General features: G+C 41.9%; 1 protein-coding gene across 1 annotated transcript in view; it reads left to right on the top strand.

Annotated features, from left to right (window-relative positions):
* The window catches only part of phactr3b (phosphatase and actin regulator 3b), a 107,151-nt gene that overhangs the window by 25,580 nt on the left and 59,936 nt on the right, over nt 1-21,635 (top strand). Inside the window, exons 2-3 of the mRNA XM_077202627.1 lie at nt 8,383-8,544; nt 10,160-10,234. Of these exons, the coding sequence (XP_077058742.1) occupies nt 8,383-8,544; nt 10,160-10,234 (237 nt within the window). The remainder of the gene's footprint in view (nt 1-8,382; nt 8,545-10,159; nt 10,235-21,635) is intronic.

Raw genomic sequence — 21,635 nt, 5'->3', positions numbered from 1 at the left:
TCTCTGCCATGCTTATATATATATATATATATATATATATATATATATATATATATAGGGAAGGGATAATGTACAATACAACACCAAATAAGACAAACAGTCACACAGAGCGCTTCACTGAAGAACAGAAAGCTGACATTGTTATGATCCGGTTCCCTTTTATAGCTTCCGCTCACCGTCACATGCGACGTCACGGATGACGTCATGACGCAACACCAATCAAGACTGGACTAGTTCCATACAGGCTTCAGACGCGTTAGGCTGGAGGCATTCCCCCAATGTCGCGATTCTCGACGCAGCGCGAGTTCCCTTGAAAGGGAACACAGCATTTATTTGAAAAAGAAATCTTTTAAAACGTTATAAATGTCTGTACTTTAAGAAAACAAATATCTTATTGACCCTAAACTTTTGTGTATATCATATATAATTAAGCAACACTACCGTCACGATCACTCTCTTCCTTTATTTCCTGCATCTATCATGAAAAACAAGAACAATCCTCGCTCTCAAAAACATTCACGACACACAAGCACGTATAAGACTGTTTTGCTGTGCAGAAAAGCAGTTATTGTTATGACTCAGAGGTACTGTATACAAAAGCACAAAACCTATTCCTTCTCTTTCTTCTTCTCTTTAAATTTTGGCCACATTTTGTGGTGAAAATGTCTTCCAGGGACACATTCATATTTATCTCTTCTGTGGAAATGTCTCAAAGGTTGAGCCGTGTTCAGAGGCAATAAACTATTAACACTTAGGTCACTCTTTTGCTTCGGACCCAAAAAAAAAAAAGAGATACTTCTAGTACTGGTTCACTAAGTGTTAACACCATAATTTTTAACACTGAACCTAAAGATACAAAACAAAAAACTGCTTTAATGACATATTTTGTGATGGCCCTTACCGAACATCCAGAATAATGCTGTGTGCTGGACTAAATGAGCTTGTATCTACATGGTATTGATGAGCTGAAAACTCGTGAAGAGCTTATAAAATATGTGCAGGAGTCAAAACAGCGTCAGGAATCCGTCCATCACACACACAAAATTAAAATCGGCTGAAAGAACTGAAGGCCAACGTAGCTCGCATGATGAGAAAAACGTTTCATCCTTTTTAGGGTCTCGTCCTGTGACATCACATCCTGTTTTGGTTTGTTTAGATGTGTTTGGTCCGTGTTGAGTTCATATTTCAGTCGCACCGCACCAGAGTTCGTTTGGAAGTGGATTGAGACCCATCATTCAATATTTCAACATATCGCATTTCAAAAAATACAACAATATGTATCGTGGATAGTTACATCAAGGTGCATAGATCTCCGAAAATAAAAATTGTAGTTTTAGTGTCAGTACTACATTAAACTACTATATTATGTGGAAAATAATTTATAATAATGCATTGGGGGAATATTTGTGTAAAATGTGGCCTATATTATTTTAAATATATCTAGTCAGTGAAAGAGTGAAAGCATATTCGTCTAAAATAATTCTGTATTTTCAGCTTCAGAATCATGAATATTGTTATTCTGGTGTCTCTATTGTCCTGTGCTTTGGGTTTCAGGACCAAGTCTAAACTGATTCATTTACACACACAATGTAACACTGAATTTAGCATTTTAATCAACAGTCACTTTTTGTTAACCTTTTATCATATGTCTTGGAGTATCGCAATAATATGGTATCGTGAGTTCGGTATCGTGATATGTATCGAGTCGTGACATGAGGGTGTCGTTACACTCCTAGTGAACACACAAGTCCTGTGAGGGTGACAAGTTAAACCAAATCAGTGTTGATGCCATTATTTAAATTATTATTCCATATTCATCCCTCCAGTCTCTTTAGCAACTGGCCTGAAAGACAGGGAAAGGAAACTGATTACCCTCTTGAACTCAGTACTTATGCATATTTAATGCTACATGTAAACACTATTGCTGTTGTGTCTGCTTACAGTACCAGGCCATCAATATTTTGTATTCTATACGTTTAAAGTGCTTGAAAAATCAATCATAAAGCACTTTGCAGTTCAGTCCTATTGTATCCTCCTGATGTTGTTGACTTCATTCCCAGGAGTCCCGGCAAACACTGAAGACTTTAAACAGTGTTTATGCGCCGACCGCAATCGATTGCATCTGTAATACAATATTTCTAAATATCGACTGGTCTCCATTACAAGTCCTCAGAGAAGGAGTCACTTTCTCTCTTTAATGCGCGTTACTTACCGCTACAGTTGCTCTGGGGACGTTCTAGTTAACTTCACTTCCTCGTTTTCATATTGGTTCTGAAATCGAGAAGAGAATTTGATTTTGATTGATATCACAATAAGCAATCAGATAAAAGAGACTCTTTTCATGGGCAATTATGGACACAGATCAATGTGATGAAACATTTAAAAACTGGACCACAACTAATCAATTTTACATCATGACCTAGTTTGTGTTGCCAATTTGTTAACAAGCCCATGACAACTCATGAAGAGAGAGCATGAAAACAGAGCTCTTGACATTTCCCTGCTCTCCTTCAGCCTCTACTCGGCTCGCATGATGTTCAACACACTGTTATTTGCTTCAGTGATGTAACAGTGATGGTGATGTCATGGCTGTTACTATCTAAAGGGACAGGACACCCAAAGTGTCTTTCCAAACCTGTGTGACTAAATTATAATCTTGAAAATGCCATAATCTCTTTTCAAAATGATCCTTTCTCAGCAGAGATTCTGGGAGTCACATCAGATCTCTGTCGATAGCGTTACTGATGTAAACGAGCATTCTTGGACTCGCTGACATCTGAGTGTGAAATTAAACACTTCATTCTGTTCTGAACATGCTTTCTAAATCATTCCCATGTGACTCCAGATGTGTAACGAAAGGGAAACCATTTAAAATGCTTTCAAAACACCCAGAGAGAGAGTGTTTAGTGTTTACTAGTTCCTTACCAGCGAACTCCAGTAATTGCATTACGGCCTAATATAATATGATGTAACACGGTAAAGGTGAGTTGACTTAAATCCCATCTAAACACCTAATATGCATACACACACACACATATTTACATACTACAACCACATATTTAATTCAGTTTTATTAAATGTAAATGTGGCGAACAGGACGGCCGAGGGACGTGAGAGAACGGCGCGAGGCCGGTGGTGCGATTGCTAATGAGCAACACCTGTGAAGCACACCGGTCTCGCATCTCTCACGGAGGAGCGGAAGCATAAAGGAGGAGCGACGACGTTGATGATCGAGAGAGGAACAGGCCTGTGTTTTAGTTGAGTTTTGTGTTTTTTGTATTTGTGTTTTATTTTAGCCAGCAGTCGTCCGCGAAGTTTGTTTGTTTTATTTTAATAAAGTATGTTTAAATGTTCGCCAGTTCCCGCCTCCTTCTTCCCTGAACATTGCTACAGTAAATATTAGCGCATTCTTCATAAATCCCCGTGTTGTGCTCCACAGAAGACAAAGCCAGAATTCCCCTCTTTAGGTGAGCTATCTATCCATTTAATCGCAGGCTTTCGTGACAACTTACCCCATCCAGTGTGAAAACATGAACCTTTCTTTCTTTCTTTCTTTCTTTCTTTCTTTCTTTCTTTCTTTCTTTCTTTCTTTCTTTCTTTCTTTCTTTCTTTCTTTCTTTCTTTCTTTCTTTCTTTCTTTCTTTCATCATGGAAAAGAATGGTGTAGGCTACATGCTAGCTCTTTTGTAGGTAAGGAATGTGCCAAAAATTGACTTCCAAAATGAAAGCTGGTTTACACTGGTGATTTTTCTCCTCATGCTTTGAACTGTCACCATCCGCGTGCACATTCCTTCACATTTACATCCTCTCTCTCTCTCTCTCTCTCTCTCTCACTCTCTCTCTCTCTCTCTCTCTCTCTCTCTCTCTCTCTGTGTGTGTGTGTGTGTGTGTGTGTGTGTGTGTGTGTGTGTGTGTGTGTGTGTGTGAAAGCATGGGGGTCACATGCCTGCAAAGTTTTTGCCCCTGCAAAGAAGACTTTATTTTGTTTTTTGGTTTTCTTTGGGAATAGATTGTTATTCTAATCGTAATGCTATAGTTTAAGCAGGATAAAAGTCTTGAAAAAAATATATTGCTTTACGAAATACGAATGACTTTCAGTAACAAAAGTTGTGGGTTCCGTCAGCGGGCGGGATGACGATGCGCGCGCACGCGAGGGGTTCTGCTGCGGGAATGAGTGCTCGCTTCCCATAAGAAGTTTTTGGTTATTGTTGTTGTGTTTATGGAAGCAGCAATGATTCAAAGTCCAGCTGTCACACACACGTACACCACGCATGCTGAACTCTTGAGCGTCTGCGGGAACTTGCTGAAATAGCGCGTGAGTGCGTTTGTTATGGGACATCTGTTCTAATTATATCGTCTCTATTTATGTTGTTATGTGTGTGATATTCTTAATATGTGTTTATAAATGAAACATTGATCCCATGATGGATTTTTCAAAACAACTTATAAAGAGAGGGATGCCTGGTGTGTGTTCCTCGTCGCTCACCTCCGATTGGCTCTCCTGTGTTTCTAGTCTCTCTGCATGGCAACATCCTCCCCAGCATCCGGAGGGGTAACCATGGCAACAGCCTCCCCATCCGTCCGGCAACCCCTCAGCATCCGGAGGGGTAACTATGGCAACATCCTCCCCGTCCGCCCGGCAACCCCGTCAGTGATGCTGTGCCTCTGGGTGGTAACCACGGCAATGGCGCTCTGACCCTGACTTGTGCTTCAGCTGCAGAAACTAACAGGCTTGACCTGGATTCTGCTCTGCTACAGTAAGACACGAACAGCTGACCTGCGTCACACCGTCTGGGTTCAGTCTGACAGCACTGAGAAACATCTTCTGCTCGCTACTGACACTGTACATGTGATACTGAGCTGTTATATAAGTGCTTTACATTAATACGCATAATACGCAGCACAGAGTCAATCTTTTGGATTTCTTGTAGACCGACATGAACGCTTCTCTTGTGGATGTTTGAACTGGTGAGAGAGGAGCTGCATTGTTTGGTAAAGACGAGTTTAGCTGGAGGAGGATGTGGTTCCCTCACACACACACTGTGAGAATATTTAACCACACCAGCAAAACACAACACTGCATTTAATACTGTTTTGATGCGTTTCAAAGGTCAGAATTACTGTTACTAGAACAAGTCCAGCCTTAGAATCTTATCAAATAATAAATGGTTGACACTTTATTCTAAGTATTGTGTAATAAAGTACTTACAAATAATTTGCAAACAATTAGTTAATTAATAGTTTAATAACTGCAAAACATTTATATACCAATAGCACTATATACCTATATACCAATAGCACATTTTTAATTCCTTGTCACTGTAATTAACAAATTGTTATTGTTTAATTCGCTCAAATGTAAAGAGTTAGATAATGCATAAACTTATATAACTTAATAACAGTAATTATTTCTCACTTTAGATTAGGTCATGACAGGAAACAGGAAAATGACATGAATTAAGTGCTTTAAACCAACATTTATTAGAAATTAATTCCATTCATATTCAGTGTTTCTTAAAATTATTACAAATACATTAAACACACACACACACACACACACACACACACACACACACACACACACACACACACACACACACACACACACACACACACACACACACACACACACACACACACACAAACACACAAACACACACACACTTACACACAGTAGCTGACTATTAAGTAGGTGTCATCATTGTACAGTCTACATAGATGTCGTACTCCCATGTTGTACAGTGTGATTTGCAATAATCTTATAGGATTGCCGAATCAATATAATTATCAAAGTCCCCCTTTAGTCAATCATTTCCTCCCTTAAATCATCTTTGATCACCAAAATTACATATTAGAATTTTTTTTCCTTAAAGAATGTCTTCATGCCTTAAAATATCTTGAATGTAACTCTACACCCTTGCCTCATTTAGTATGCGCGGTTCTATGGATATGCAAATGAGCCCCGCCTCCACTCACTCACTCACATTTAGAGATCCACTCGCTGACGATCACACGTTGATCTGATTGGTTACATGGTAGTTTGTGACATCAGAAACACCAGCGATTTCAAACTGTGTTTTTGAGACTGTCTTTGGTTCACTGCAGTTTTAAGGAGAAAATACTCAGCAATGCTGTCGACTTATGAATTTACACATGGTTTGTCTTAAAGCATATTAAAAACACCACACAGACATATAAACAACAATAAAAGCTGGATCTTCACCATAGGGGGAATTTAAGTTAGTTATAAAAACAAATTATAGATGATTTTACGGGCATCACTATTCCTTCTGATATAAACAGGTGTTGTTGTTGTTGTTTTTTCACTTTCATTCGGTTTAGGTGTGACAACCGTAAGAATCAGACAGAGATAGAAGCTCTCAGCGCTGCCCACGGTTCATCTGCAGTTTTCCCGAGGTGTGAGCTCTCCGTCGAGCCAGACTGTGTGGGAAGAGACGCTTCTAATGCTGGACCGCAGCTCGCACTCGAAGCCTCTTGAGTCAGGAGTCTGATGGGCTTCGAGACGCTTTCATCCAGTTTGATAGACTGACGTTTCACTCGGCCGTCGTTGAAACGAGCAGCAGTTTGTGCCTTGAGTTGCAGGAGTTGCCTCAAAGCTGACTTCATTTCCGTGGAGAAAACAGCATTGTATTCTAAAGTGCTACTTTTTTCTGATATTCCCTTTCATGTGGTGTGTAATAGAGCTGTTTGTGAATGTAAAAGATCTGCAAAGTTTCAAAGTGCAGATAAATTGAGTTTTTGTCTCTCAAAAGAAAGAAGTGATTCTGAACTGAAACGAGTCGTCAGTAATTCCAGTCTCACTTCCTGCTGAATCTCAGTAGGTTTGTAACAGATTTGCATAATGTCAGTCTATGTTCCTCATCGGCTGCCGTGAACAACATCTACTTTGACCCTCAAACACTGTTGTTTATCTGAGACTGGAAGAGTTTGGTTTGTGTTGTTCATGTGGAGAAGACGCTGTTTTCTGCTGACGAAGCAAATCCACTTTGATGAGATTGATACGGTAAAACCGACGCCATCGTTATCGTTCGTATCACTGTGTATCAAGAGCTGAGGAAGATCAGGAACTGAAACTCAGATATGATAATGAGTGTTTAGTTTCTGACACGATCGACCAATCACAACAGACTGGGCCATCTGACCAATCAGAGCAGAGCAGCTCTCAGAGAGGCGGGGTTTAGAGAGACTGAATCCTTGATCGAACCGTTTCAGACACTGAGAGAAAAGAGCTGATGCTGCAATGGATATTATGAGAAAATTAAAGTGTTTTTTTTACCTGTGATGCATGTAAACCTGTTGCAGGAGACGCCAAAACAACATTAGGAACCTTTAAAACAGCATAATAGGGGCACTTTAAAACAGCCGGTTGTTTGTGTGGTGTGTTTCTGCGCACAGAATGGTGAGAGGGAGACAGATATAATGCAGTGCTCTGTGTCTCCTGCAGTTTGTCTTAGAACAGGATTCAACTGTGTACAAAGTAAAAACACTTCATCTTCATTTTAGTATGACAGTGGACACATAGGGCCAACATGGGCTCCTATCCATATGAACTTATCCAGAGTGACAGATTAAGCCATCCATTTTTTTTTGCTCAGTGTATCTTTTGAATTAATAGTAATGTTTTGCGTCAGGAGAGATGACCCATATGCTGTTCCACCTTGGTAAACAAATTGTGTTGGCACAGCAAATGCTTGGACAGACACCATTCGCTCCCCATGGAGCATCTTTGGCTCTTACTGGCCTCTTTTCCAGCTGTTATTAACATCTGTCTCAGGTGATCTGATGTTAGTGCTCGACACTAAATACTGGCGTAAACGGGGTCCAAAATGTTTTGTGATGCATTCAGGAGCTATGTTTACTTGCACACAAATAATTTGTTTAGAATCAGATTAATGGCTCAATTGGATTTAAAAAAGCTGTCATGTAAAAACCTGAAATGGTTGCTAAAAACTTATTTTGTCAAATGTGTCCGCTTTCTATTTAGATATGTCATCAAGGCAAAAAAAAAAAAAAGAAAGAAAAGACAATTACACTTGCCGTAGCTCTGATGACATTATCACAGCTTTCTTCGGTTCTGTTCTTGCAAAATATTTAATGTGAATCGGATTGCAATATACTTATATAAACAGAACTTTTAGAAATAGGACTGGATTCATTCTGACTGAAACAGACCGACTCAAACCAGATGGCCGCTGGAGATGCGTTTTAAATGCTTAATTTAATGCTGAGGCAGTGTTCTTGTTGATTACTACAGCTGCATTAAAGTGCATTACTGCAAATATGATTTTTGCTTGTTTTTATAATCTGAAAGATTAGTTTCTGATGCAAACTTCATTTCTGCTTGTCTGTTTTTTTGCGTAGATGTGATGGATCAGCACAGAACACTTCATTCTGGTTGTCTGGTGTCCGGGGTCCGAACTCCCCCCATCCGCCGCAACAGTAAACTGGCCAGCCTGGGACGAATCTTCAAGCCCTGGAAGTGGAGGAAAAAGAAAAATGAAAAACTGAGGCAGGGCTCTACAGGTGAGTTAAGAAACAACATCTAAATGTTGAATAATAACTTCTAAAACATAACATTGATCATTATTTCCCCATCAAATAAACGTCCTTGCTGTCATGTTATTTCATTATACTAATATAATGGCAATAATAAAAAATAATATTTCTAGTTCTGGATTCTGACAGGTTAATGTGCTGAATTTAAGAAAAATCACTGAAGTAACAGTGTGATTCAGCTATATATCAAAATGAGCAACTGTGACTTCGAATCACTATAGCCGAATCACAGCTCGACGGCACCATTGCTTGTGTGATACTTATTTTATACAGTTGCTCAATAAACAAGAAGTTAATTTTGATTAACATACAATTTAGAAACAATATTGCTTTAGGTTGCTTTGTCTATATTTGTCGGTCAATGCAAATAATCAAAATTATTTTCTTTATTTAATCAAAATTATGCCACAGATTTGGTCAAGTGACAAACTTACTGATCCCAATTCATTAATTTAATTAAATGACTTTTAATGAAATTCTGTGTAATATTTTATTATGTAATAACTGTTTTATAAAGCTATAAGGCACTAATTCTCAGCCTTTCTGACTCTAAGGCCACCTTGACAAAGACATTATTTAATCGCTGCTCATCTTCAAACTTGCTTTATATGTAGAAACTAGGAGTGGCAATTTCTTTTAGTTTAATTAAATATTTACCCTTGAAAGGTTATAAAATATAAATATATAAAATATAATTATTATGATATTTATATTTTATAAATATAAAATATATAAAATTATAATTATTATTTTTTAATATATATTTATATATTATTAAATTGTTATTATTATTATTATTATTATTATTATTATACAAATATAACAATAAATAAACATTAATAATAAAATATTTGTTATTAAAAATAATTGTAATACAACTTTTTTATGTATTTGAAATTTTGAATTATTTGAAAAAATATTGTTTTTATTTATATAAAAATATTATTTTATTAAAACAAATATGTTTACATATTATATTCTTTTATTAAATAATATTAAGAAATGAATAATAAAATATTTATTATTAAAAATAATAGTATTTTTAAATGTATTTCAAAATATATAAAAATATATGTATAATAATAATAATAACAATAAGTAATTAAATAATATAATTATAAATATTTAAATTCTAATTATTAAATTAATAGATTCCATAATTACAGAAGTTTTGACAGCTTTTCTAATGATTTGTAATTAAATGGGGTTTTATAAATATTATTTTTTTAGCAGTTTTTACCTAAACAAAATATATTTTAGAGCTTATCCTTGACATCAGTCTTTAGTTATGACTTTTATTACGAATAAAGTTTGACCTTATACCTTTTGCTTTGTAATTGCATACTGGTGGTGGAATAAAAGAGTTCTAATGACAAATTGAATTAATTTTTTAATGGTGTTAAAAAATTAACATTGTTTTCATTTATTACACACAATATCAGATTCATATTGAAAGCTCTTATTTTTATAAACGATTATTAGTATCTCTCCAAAAGCGTTAGCGATCGATTTACTGACGGCAGGGTTGTAGTATTTGTGTTCAGTGAGATTTATATGTAACTCTATCTGATGGCATCTGCAGCGCTGGAGAGGAAAGTGCCCAGCAGGCAAAATCGTGAGGATCTCGTCAGAAAGGGCCTGGCAGAGGCCGGCATGGGTGAGAAACACACACACCACTCTCTTCACTGCACCAATACTGTCAAATTCACTGAGAAACACAAACACCCCTCTCTTCACTGCACCAACACTGCCAAACTCACTGAGAAACACACACATCACTCTCTTCACTGCACCAATACTGTCAAATTCACTGAGAAACACAAACACCACTCTATTCACTGCACCAACACTGCAAAACTCACTGAGAAACACACACATCACTCTCTTCACTGCACCAACACTGCCAAACTCACTGAGAAACACACACATTACTCTCTTCACTGCACCAACACTGCCAAACTCACTGAGAAACACACACATCACACTCTTCACTGCACCACCACTGCCAAACTCACTGAGAAACACACACATTACTCTCTTCACTGCACCAACACTGCCAAACACACTGAGAAACACACACATTACTCTCTTCACTGCACCAACACTGCCAAACTCACTGAGAAACACACACACCACACTCTTCACTGCGCCAACACTGCCAAACTCACTGAGAAACACACACATTACTCTCTTCACTGCACTAACACTGCCAAACTCACTGAGAAACACACACATCACTATCTTCACTGCACCAACACTGCCAAACTCACTGAGAAACACACACATCACTCTTTTCACTGCACCAACACTGCCAAACTCACTGAGAAACACACACATCACTCTCTTCACTGCGCCAACACTGCCAAACTCAATGAGAAACACACACATCAGTCTCTTCACTGCGCCAACACTGCCAAACTCACTGAGAAACACACACATCACTCTCTTCACTGCACTAACACTGCCAAACTCACAGAGAAACACACACATTACTCTCTTCACTGCACCAACACTGCCAAACTCACTGAGAAACACACACATTACTCTCTTCACTGCACCAACACTGTCAAACTCACTGAGAAACACACACATCAGTCTCTTCACTGCGCCAACACTGCCAAACTCACTGAGAAACACACACATCACTCTCTTCACTGCACTAACACTGCCAAACTCACTGAGAAACACACACACCACTCTCTTCACTGCACCAACACTGCCAAACTCACTGAGAAACACACACATCACTCTTTTCACTGCACCAACACTGCCAAACTCACTGAGAAACACACACATCACTCTCTTCACTGCGCCAACACTGCCAAACTCAATGAGAAACACACACATCAGTCTCTTCACTGCGCCAAAACTGCCAAACTCACTGAGAAACACACACATCACTCTCTTCACTGCACTAACACTGCCAAACTCACAGAGAAACACACACATTACTCTCTTCACTGCACCAACACTGCCAAACTCACTGAGAAACACACACATTACTCTCTTCACTGCACCAACACTGTCAAACTCACTGAGAAACACACACATCAGTCTCTTCACTGCGCCAACACTGCCAAACTCACTGAGAAACACACACATCACTCTCTTCACTGCACTAACACTGCCAAACTCACTGAGAAACACACACAGCACTCTCTTCACTGCACCAACACTGCCAAAATCACTGAGAAACACACACATCACTCTCTTCACTGCACTAACACTGCCAAACTCACTGAGAAACACACACACCACTCTCTTCACTGCACCAACACTGCCAAACTCACTGAGAAACACACACATCACTCTCTTCACTGCACTAACACTGCCAAACTCACTGAGAAACACACACAGCACTCTCTTCACTGCACCAACACTGCCAAAATCACTGAGAAACACACACATCACTCTCTTCACTGCACTAACACTGCCAAACTCACTGAGAAACACACACACCACTCTCTTCACTGCACCAACACTGCCAAACTCACTGAGAAACACACACATCACTCTCTTCACTGCACTAACACTGCCAAACTCACTGAGAAACACACACATTACTCTCTTCACTTCACCAACACTGCCAAACTCACTGAGAAACACACACATCACACTCTTCACTGCACCACCACTGCCAAACACACTGAGAAACACACACATTACTCTCTTCACTGCACCAACACTGCCAAACACACTGAGAAACACACACATTACTCTCTTCACTGCACCAACACTGCCAAACTCACTGAGAAACACACACACCACACTCTTCACTGCGCCAACACTGCCAAACTCACTGAGAAACACACACACTACTCTCTTCACTGCGCCAATACTGTCAAACTCACTGAGAAACACACACATCACTCTCTTCACTGCGCCAACACTGCCAAACTCACTGAGAAACACACACATCACTCTCTTCACTGCACCAACACTGCCAAACTCACTGAGAAACACACACATCACTATCTTCACTGCACCAACACTGCCAAACTCACTGAGAAACACACACATCACTCTCTTCACTGCACCAACACTGCCAAACTCACTGAGAAACACACACACCAGACTCTTCACTGCACCAACAATGTCAAACTCACTGAGAAACACACACACACCACTCTCTTCACTGCACCAACACTGCCAAACTCACTGAGAAACACACACACCACTCTCTTCACTGCACCAACACTGCCAAACTCACTGAGAAACACAAACATCACTCTCTTCACTGCGCCAACACTGCCAAACTCACTGAGAAACACACACATCACTCTCTTCACTGCACTAACACTGCCAAACTCACTGAGAAACACACACACCACTCTCTTCACTGCACTAACACTGCCAAACTCACTGAGAAACACAAACATCACTCTCTTCACTGCGCCAACACTGCCAAACTCACTGAGAAACACACACATCACTCTCTTCACTGCACTAACACTGCCAAACTCACTGAGAAACACACACATTACTCTCTTCACTTCACCAACACTGCCACACTCACTGAGAAACACACACATCACACTCTTCACTGCACCAACACTGTCAAACTCACTGAGAAACACACACTACACTCTTCACTGCGCCAATACTGTCAAACTCACTGAGAAACACGCACATCACTCTCTTCACTGCGCCAACACTGCCAAACTCACTGAGAAACACACACATCACTCTCTTCACTGCACCAACACTGCCAAACTCACTGAGAAACACACACATCACTATCTTCACTGCACCAACACTGCCAAACTCACTGAGAAACACACACATCATTCTTTTCACTGCACCAACACTGCCAAACTCACTGAGAAACACACACATCACTCTCTTCACTGCGCCAACACTGCCAAACTCAATGAGAAACACACACATCACACTCTTCACTGCGCCAATACTGTCAAACTCACTGAGAAACACACACATCACACTCTTCACTGCGCCAGCACTGCCAAACTCACTGAGAAACACACACATCACTCTCTTCACTGCACTAACACTGCCAAACTCACTGAGAAACACACACATTACTCTCTTCACTGCACCAACACTGCCAAACTCACTGAGAAACACACACATCACTCTCTTCAATGCACTAACACTGCCAAACTCACTGAGAAACACACACATTACTCTCTTCACTTCACCAACACTGCCAAACTCACTGAGAAACACACACATCACACTCTTCACTGCACCAACACTGTCAAACTCACTGAGAAACACACACTACTCTCTTCACTGCGCCAATACTGTCAAACTCACTGAGAAACACACACATCACTCTCTTCACTGCGCCAACACTGCCAAACTCACTGAGAAGCACACACATCACTCTCTTCACTGCACCAACACTGCCAAACTCACTGAGAAACACACACATCACTCTCTTCACTGCACCAACACTGCCAAACTCACTGAGAAACACACACACCAGACTCTTCACTGCACCAACAATGTCAAACTCACTGAGAAACACACACACACCACTCTCTTCACTGCACCAACACTGTCAAACTCACTGAGAAACACACACACCACTCTCTTCACTGCGCCAATACTGTCAAACTCACTGAGAAAAACACAAACCACTCTCTTCACTGCACCAACACTGCCAAACTCACTGAGAAACACACACATCACTCTCTTCACTGCACAAACACTGCCAAACTCACTGAGAAACACACACACCACTCTATTCACTGCACCAACACTGCCAAACTCCCTCAGAAACACACACACCACTCTCTTCACTGCACCAAAACAGCCAAACTCCCTCAGAAACACACACACCACTCTCTTCACTGCACCAACACTGCCAAACTCACTGAGAAACACACACATCACTCTCTTCACTGCGCAAACACTGCCAAACTCACTGAGAAACACACACATCACTCTCTTCACAGCGTCAACACCTCCAAACTCACTGAGAAAAACACACATCACTCTCTTCACTGCACCAACACTGCCAAACTCACTGAGAAACACACACACCACTCTCTTCACTGCGCAAACACTCCCAAATTCACTGAGAAAAAAACACACCACTCTCTTCACTGCGCAAACACTGCCAAACTCACTGAGAAACACACACACCACTCTCTTCACTGCACCAACACTGCAAAACTCACTGAGAAACACACACACCACTCACTTCACTGCGCCAATACTGTCAAACTCACCGAGAAACACACACATCACACTCTTCACTGCACCAATACTGTCAAACTCACTGAGAAACACACACATCACTCTCTTCACTGCGCCAACACTGCCAAACTCACTGAGAAACACACACATCACTCTCTTCACTGCCAAACTCACTGAGAAACACACACATCACTCTCTTCACTGCACCAACACTGCCAAACTCACTGAGAAACACACACACCACTCTCTTCACTGCGCAAACACTCCCAAACTCACTGAGAAAAAAAACACTCCACTCTCTTCACTGCGCAAACACTGCCAAACTCACTGAGAAACACACACACCACTCTCTTCAGTGCACCAACACTGCAAAACTCACTGAGAAACACACACACCACTCTCTTCACTGTGCCAATACTGTCAAACTCACTGAGAAACACACACATCACACTCTCGACTGCACCAATACTGTCAAACTCAGTGAGAAACACACACATTACTCTCTTCACTGTGCCAACACTGCCAAACTCACTGAGAAACACACACATCACTCTCTTCACTGCACCAACACTGCCAAACTCACTGAGAAACACACACACCACTCTCTTCACTGCACCAACACTGCCAAACTCACTGAGAAACACACACATCACACTCTTCACTGCACATATACTGTCAAACTCACTGAGAAACACACACATTACTCTCTTCACTGCGCCAACACTGCCAAACTCACTGAGAAACACACACATGACACTCTTCACTGCGCCAACACTGCCCAACTCTGAGAAACACACACACCACACTCTTCACTGCGCCAACACTGCCAAACTCACTGAGAAACACACACACCACTCTCTTAACTGCACCAACACTGCCAAACTCACTGAGAAACACACAAATCACACTCTTCACTGCGCCAACACTGCCAAACTCACTGAGAAACACACACATCACTCTCTTCACTGCACCAACACTGCCAAACTCACTAAGAAACACACACACCACTCTCTTCACTGCGTAAACACGGCCAAACTCACTGAGAAAAAAAACACACCACTCTCTTCACTGCTCAAACACTGCCAAACTCACTGAGAAACACACACATCACTCTCTTCACTGCACCAACACTGCAAAACTCACTGAGAAACACACACACCACTCTCTTCACTGCGCCAATACTGTCAAACTCACTGAGAAACACACACATCACACTCTTCACTGCACCAATACTGCCAAACTCACTGAGAAACACACACATTACTCTCTTCACTGCGCCAACACTGCCAAACTCACTGAGAAACACACACATCACTCTCTTCACTGCGCCAACACTCCCAAACTCACTGAGAAACACAAACATCACTCTCTTCACTGCACCAACACTGTCAAACTCACTGAGAAACACACACATCACACTCTTCACTGCACCAATACTGTCAAACTCACTGAGAAACACACACATTACTCTCTTCACTTCACCAACACTGCCAAACTCACTGAGAAACACACACATCACACTCTTCACTGCACCAACACTGTCAAACTCACTGAGAAACACACACTACTCTCTTCACTGCGCCAATACTGTCAAACTCACTGAGAAACACACACACCACTCTCTTCACTGCACCAACACTGCAAAACTCACTGAGAAACACACACACCACTCACTTCACTGCGCCAATACTGTCAAACTCACCGAGAAACACACACATCACACTCTTCACTGCACCAATACTGTCAAACTCACTGAGAAACACACACACCACTCTCTTCACTGCGTAAACACGGCCAAACTCACAGAGAAAAAAACACATCACTCTCTTCACTGCGCCAACACTGCCAAACTCACTGAGAAACACACACACCACTCTATTTACTGCGCCAATACTGTCAAACTCACTGAGAAACACACACATCACACTCTTCACTGCACCAATACTGTCAAACTCACTGAGAAACACACACATTACTCTCTTCACTGCGCCAACACTGCCAAACTCACTGAGAAACACACACATCACTCTCTTCACTGCACCAACACTGCAAAACTCACTGAGAAACACACACATCAGTCTCTTCACTGCGCCAACACTGCCAAACTCACTGAGAAAAACACAAACCACTCTCTTCACTGCACCAACACTGCCAAACTCACTGAGAAACACACACATCACTCTCTTCACTGCACAAACACTGCCAAACTCACTGAGAAACACACACACCACTCTATTCACTGCACCAACACTGCCAAACTCCCTCAGAAACACACACACCACTCTCTTCACTGCACCAAAACAGCCAAACTCCCTCAGAAACACACACACCACTCTCTTCACTGCACCAACACTGCCAAACTCACTGAGAAACACACACATCACTCTCTTCACTGCGCAAACACTGCCAAACTCACTGAGAAACACACACATCACTCTCTTCACAGCGTCAACACCTCCAAACTCACTGAGAAAAACACACATCACTCTCTTCACTGCACCAACACTGCCAAACTCACTGAGAAACACACACACCACTCTCTTCACTGCGCAAACACTCCCAAATTCACTGAGAAAAAAACACACCACTCTCTTCACTGCGCAAACACTGCCAAACTCACTGAGAAACACACACACCACTCTCTTCACTGCACCAACACTGCAAAACTCACTGAGAAACACACACACCACTCACTTCACTGCGCCAATACTGTCAAACTCACCGAGAAACACACACATCACACTCTTCACTGCACCAATACTGTCAAACTCACTGAGAAACACACACATCACTCTCTTCACTGCGCCAACACTGCCAAACTCACTGAGAAACACACACATCACTCTCTTCACTGCGCCAACACTGCCAAACTCACTGAGAAACACACACATCACTCTCTTCACTGCACCAACACTGCCAAACTCACTGAGAAACACACACACCACTCTCTTCACTGCGCAAACACTCCCAAACTCACTGAGAAAAAAAACACTCCACTCTCTTCACTGCGCAAACACTGCCAAACTCACTGAGAAACACACACACCACTCTCTTCAGTGCACCAACACTGCAAAACTCACTGAGAAACACACACACCACTCTCTTCACTGTGCCAATACTGTCAAACTCACTGAGAAACACACACATCACACTCTCGACTGCACCAATACTGTCAAACTCAGTGAGAAACACACACATTACTCTCTTCACTGTGCCAACACTGCCAAACTCACTGAGAAACACACACATCACTCTCTTCACTGCACCAACACTGCCAAACTCACTGAGAAACACACACACCACTCTCTTCACTGCACCAACACTGCCAAACTCACTGAGAAACACACACATCACACTCTTCACTGCACATATACTGTCAAACTCACTGAGAAACACACACATTACTCTCTTCACTGCGCCAACACTGCCAAACTCACTGAGAAACACACACATGACACTCTTCACTGCGCCAACACTGCCCAACTCTGAGAAACACACACACCACACTCTTCACTGCGCCAACACTGCCAAACTCACTGAGAAACACACACACCACTCTCTTAACTGCACCAACACTGCCAAACTCACTGAGAAACACACAAATCACACTCTTCACTGCGCCAACACTGCCAAACTCACTGAGAAACACACACATCACTCTCTTCACTGCACCAACACTGCCAAACTCACTAAGAAACACACACACCACTCTCTTCACTGCGTAAACACGGCCAAACTCACTGAGAAAAAAAACACACCACTCTCTTCACTGCTCAAACACTGCCAAACTCACTGAGAAACACACACATCACTCTCTTCACTGCACCAACACTGCAAAACTCACTGAGAAACACACACACCACTCTCTTCACTGCGCCAATACTGTCAAACTCACTGAGAAACACACACATCACTCTCTTCACTGCACCAACACTGTCAAACTCACTGAGAAACACACACATCACACTCTTCACTGCACCAATACTGTCAAACTCACTGAGAAACACACACATTACTCTCTTCACTTCACCAACACTGCCAAACTCACTGAGAAACACACACATCACACTCTTCACTGCACCAACACTGTCAAACTCACTGAGAAACACACACTACTCTCTTCACTGCGCCAATACTGTCAAACTCACTGAGAAACACACACACCACTCTCTTCACTGCACCAACACTGCAAAACTCACTGAGAAACACACACACCACTCACTTCACTGCGCCAATACTGTCAAACTCACCGAGAAACACACACATCACACTCTTCACTGCACCAATACTGTCAAACTCACTGAGAAACACACACACCACTCTCTTCACTGCGTAAACACGGCCAAACTCACAGAGAAAAAAACACATCACTCTCTTCACTGCGCCAACACTGCCAAACTCACTGAGAAACACACACACCACTCTATTTACTGCGCCAATACTGTCAAACTCACTGAGAAACACACACATCACACTCTTCACTGCACCAATACTGTCAAACTCACTGAGAAACACACACATTACTCTCTTCACTGCGCCAACACTGCCAAACTCACTGAGAAACACACACATCACTCTCTTCACTGCACCAACACTGCAAAACTCACTGAGAAACACACACACCACTCTCTTTACTGCGCCAATACTGTCAAACTCACTGAGAAACACACACATCACACTCTTCACTGCACCAATACTGTCAAACTCACTGAGAAACACACACATTACTCTCTTCACTGCGCCAACACTGCCAAACTCACTGAGAAACACACACATCACTCTCTTCACTGCGCCAACACTCCCAAACTCACTGAGAAACACAAACATCACTCTCTTCACTGCACCAACACTGTCAAACTCACTGAGAAACACACACATCACACTCTTCACTGCACCAATACTGTCAAACTCACTGAGAAACACACACATTACTCTCTTCACTGCACCAACACTGCCAAACTCACTGAGAAACACACACACCACACTCTTCACTGCGCCAACACTGCCAAACTCACTGAGAAACACACACATCACTCTCTTCACTGCACCAACACTGCCAAACTCACTGAGATACACACACACCACTCTCTTCACTGCACCAACACTGCCAAAACTCACTGAGAAACACACACATCACACTCTTCACTGCACCAACACTGCCAAACTCACTGAGAAACACACACACACCACTCTCTACACTGCACCAACACTGCCAAACTCACTGAGAAACACACACACACCACTCTCTTCACTGTGCCAACACTGCCAAACTCATTTAGAAACACGCACACCAATCTCTTCACTGCGCCAACACTGCCAAACTCACTGAGAAACACACACATTACTCTCTTCACTGCGCCAACACTGCCAAACTCACTGAGAAACACACACATCACTCTCTTCACTGCACCAACACTGCCAAACTCACTGAGAAGCACACACATCACACTCTTCACTGCACCAACACTGTCAAACTCACTGAGAAACACACACATTACTCTCTTCACTGCACCAACACTGTCAAACTCACTGAGAAACACACACATCACTCTCTTCACTGCGCCAACACTGCCAAACTCAATGAGAAACACATACATCACTCTCTTCACTGCACCAACACTGCCAAACTCACTGAGAAACACACACACCACTCTCTTCACTGCATCAACACTGCAAAACTCACTGAGAAACACACACATCACACTCTTCACTGCACCAACACTGCCAAACTCACTGAGAAACACACACATCACTCTCTTCACTACGCCAATACTATCAAACTCACTGAGAAACACACACATCACACTCTTCACTGCACCAATATTGTCAAACTCACTGAGAAACACACACATTACTCTCTTCACTGCGCCAACACTGCAAACTCACTGAGAAACACACACATCACTCTCTTCACTGCGCCAACACTCCCAAACTCACTGAGAAATACAAACATCACTCTCTTCACTGCACCAACACTGTCAAACTCACTGAGAATCACACACATCACACTCTTCACTGCACCAATACTGTCAAACTCACTGAGAAACACACACATTAATCTCTTCACTGCGCCAACACTGCCAAACTCAATGAGAAACACACACATCACACTCTTCACTGCGCCAATACTGTCAAACTCACTGAGAAACACACACATCACACTCTTCACTGCGCCAGCACTGCCAAACTCACTGAGAAACACACACATCACTCTCTTCACTGCACCAACACTGCCAAACACACTGAGAAACACACACACACCACTCTCTTCACTGCACCAACACTGTCAAACTCACTGATAAACACACATACACCACTCTCTTCACTGCACCAACACTGCCAAACTCACAGAGAAACACACACACACCACTCTCTTCACTGCACCAACACTGTCAAACTCAATGAGAAACACACACATCACACTCTTCACTGCGCCAACACTGCCAAACTCACAGAGAAACATACACACACCACTCTCTTCACTGCACCAACACTGTCAAACTCACTGAGAAACTCACACAACACTCTCTTCACTGCGCCAGCACTGCCAAACTCACTGAGAAACACACACACCACTCTCTTCACTGCACCAACACTGCCAAACTCACAGAGAAACACACACACCACTCTCTTCAATGCGCCAACACTGCCAAACTCACTGAGAAACACACACACCTCTCTCTTCACTGCATCAACACTGCCAAACTCACTGAGAAACACACACACCACACTCTTCACTGCACCAACACTGTCAAACTCACTGAGAAACACACACACCACTCTCTTCACTGCGCCAACACTGCCAAACTCACTGAGAAACACACACATCACACTCTTCAATGCGCCAACACTGTCAAACTCACTGAGAAACACACACATTACTCTCTTCACTG

Source organism: Siphateles boraxobius, unplaced genomic scaffold, assembly GCF_051911475.1.
Source record: "Siphateles boraxobius isolate OS27281-9 unplaced genomic scaffold, OSU_SipBor_1 5, whole genome shotgun sequence".
NCBI classification, from domain to species: domain Eukaryota; kingdom Metazoa; phylum Chordata; class Actinopteri; order Cypriniformes; family Leuciscidae; genus Siphateles; species Siphateles boraxobius.
The sequence above is the reverse complement of the archived record's forward strand: the minus strand, read 5'-3'. Positions and strand labels throughout refer to the sequence as shown.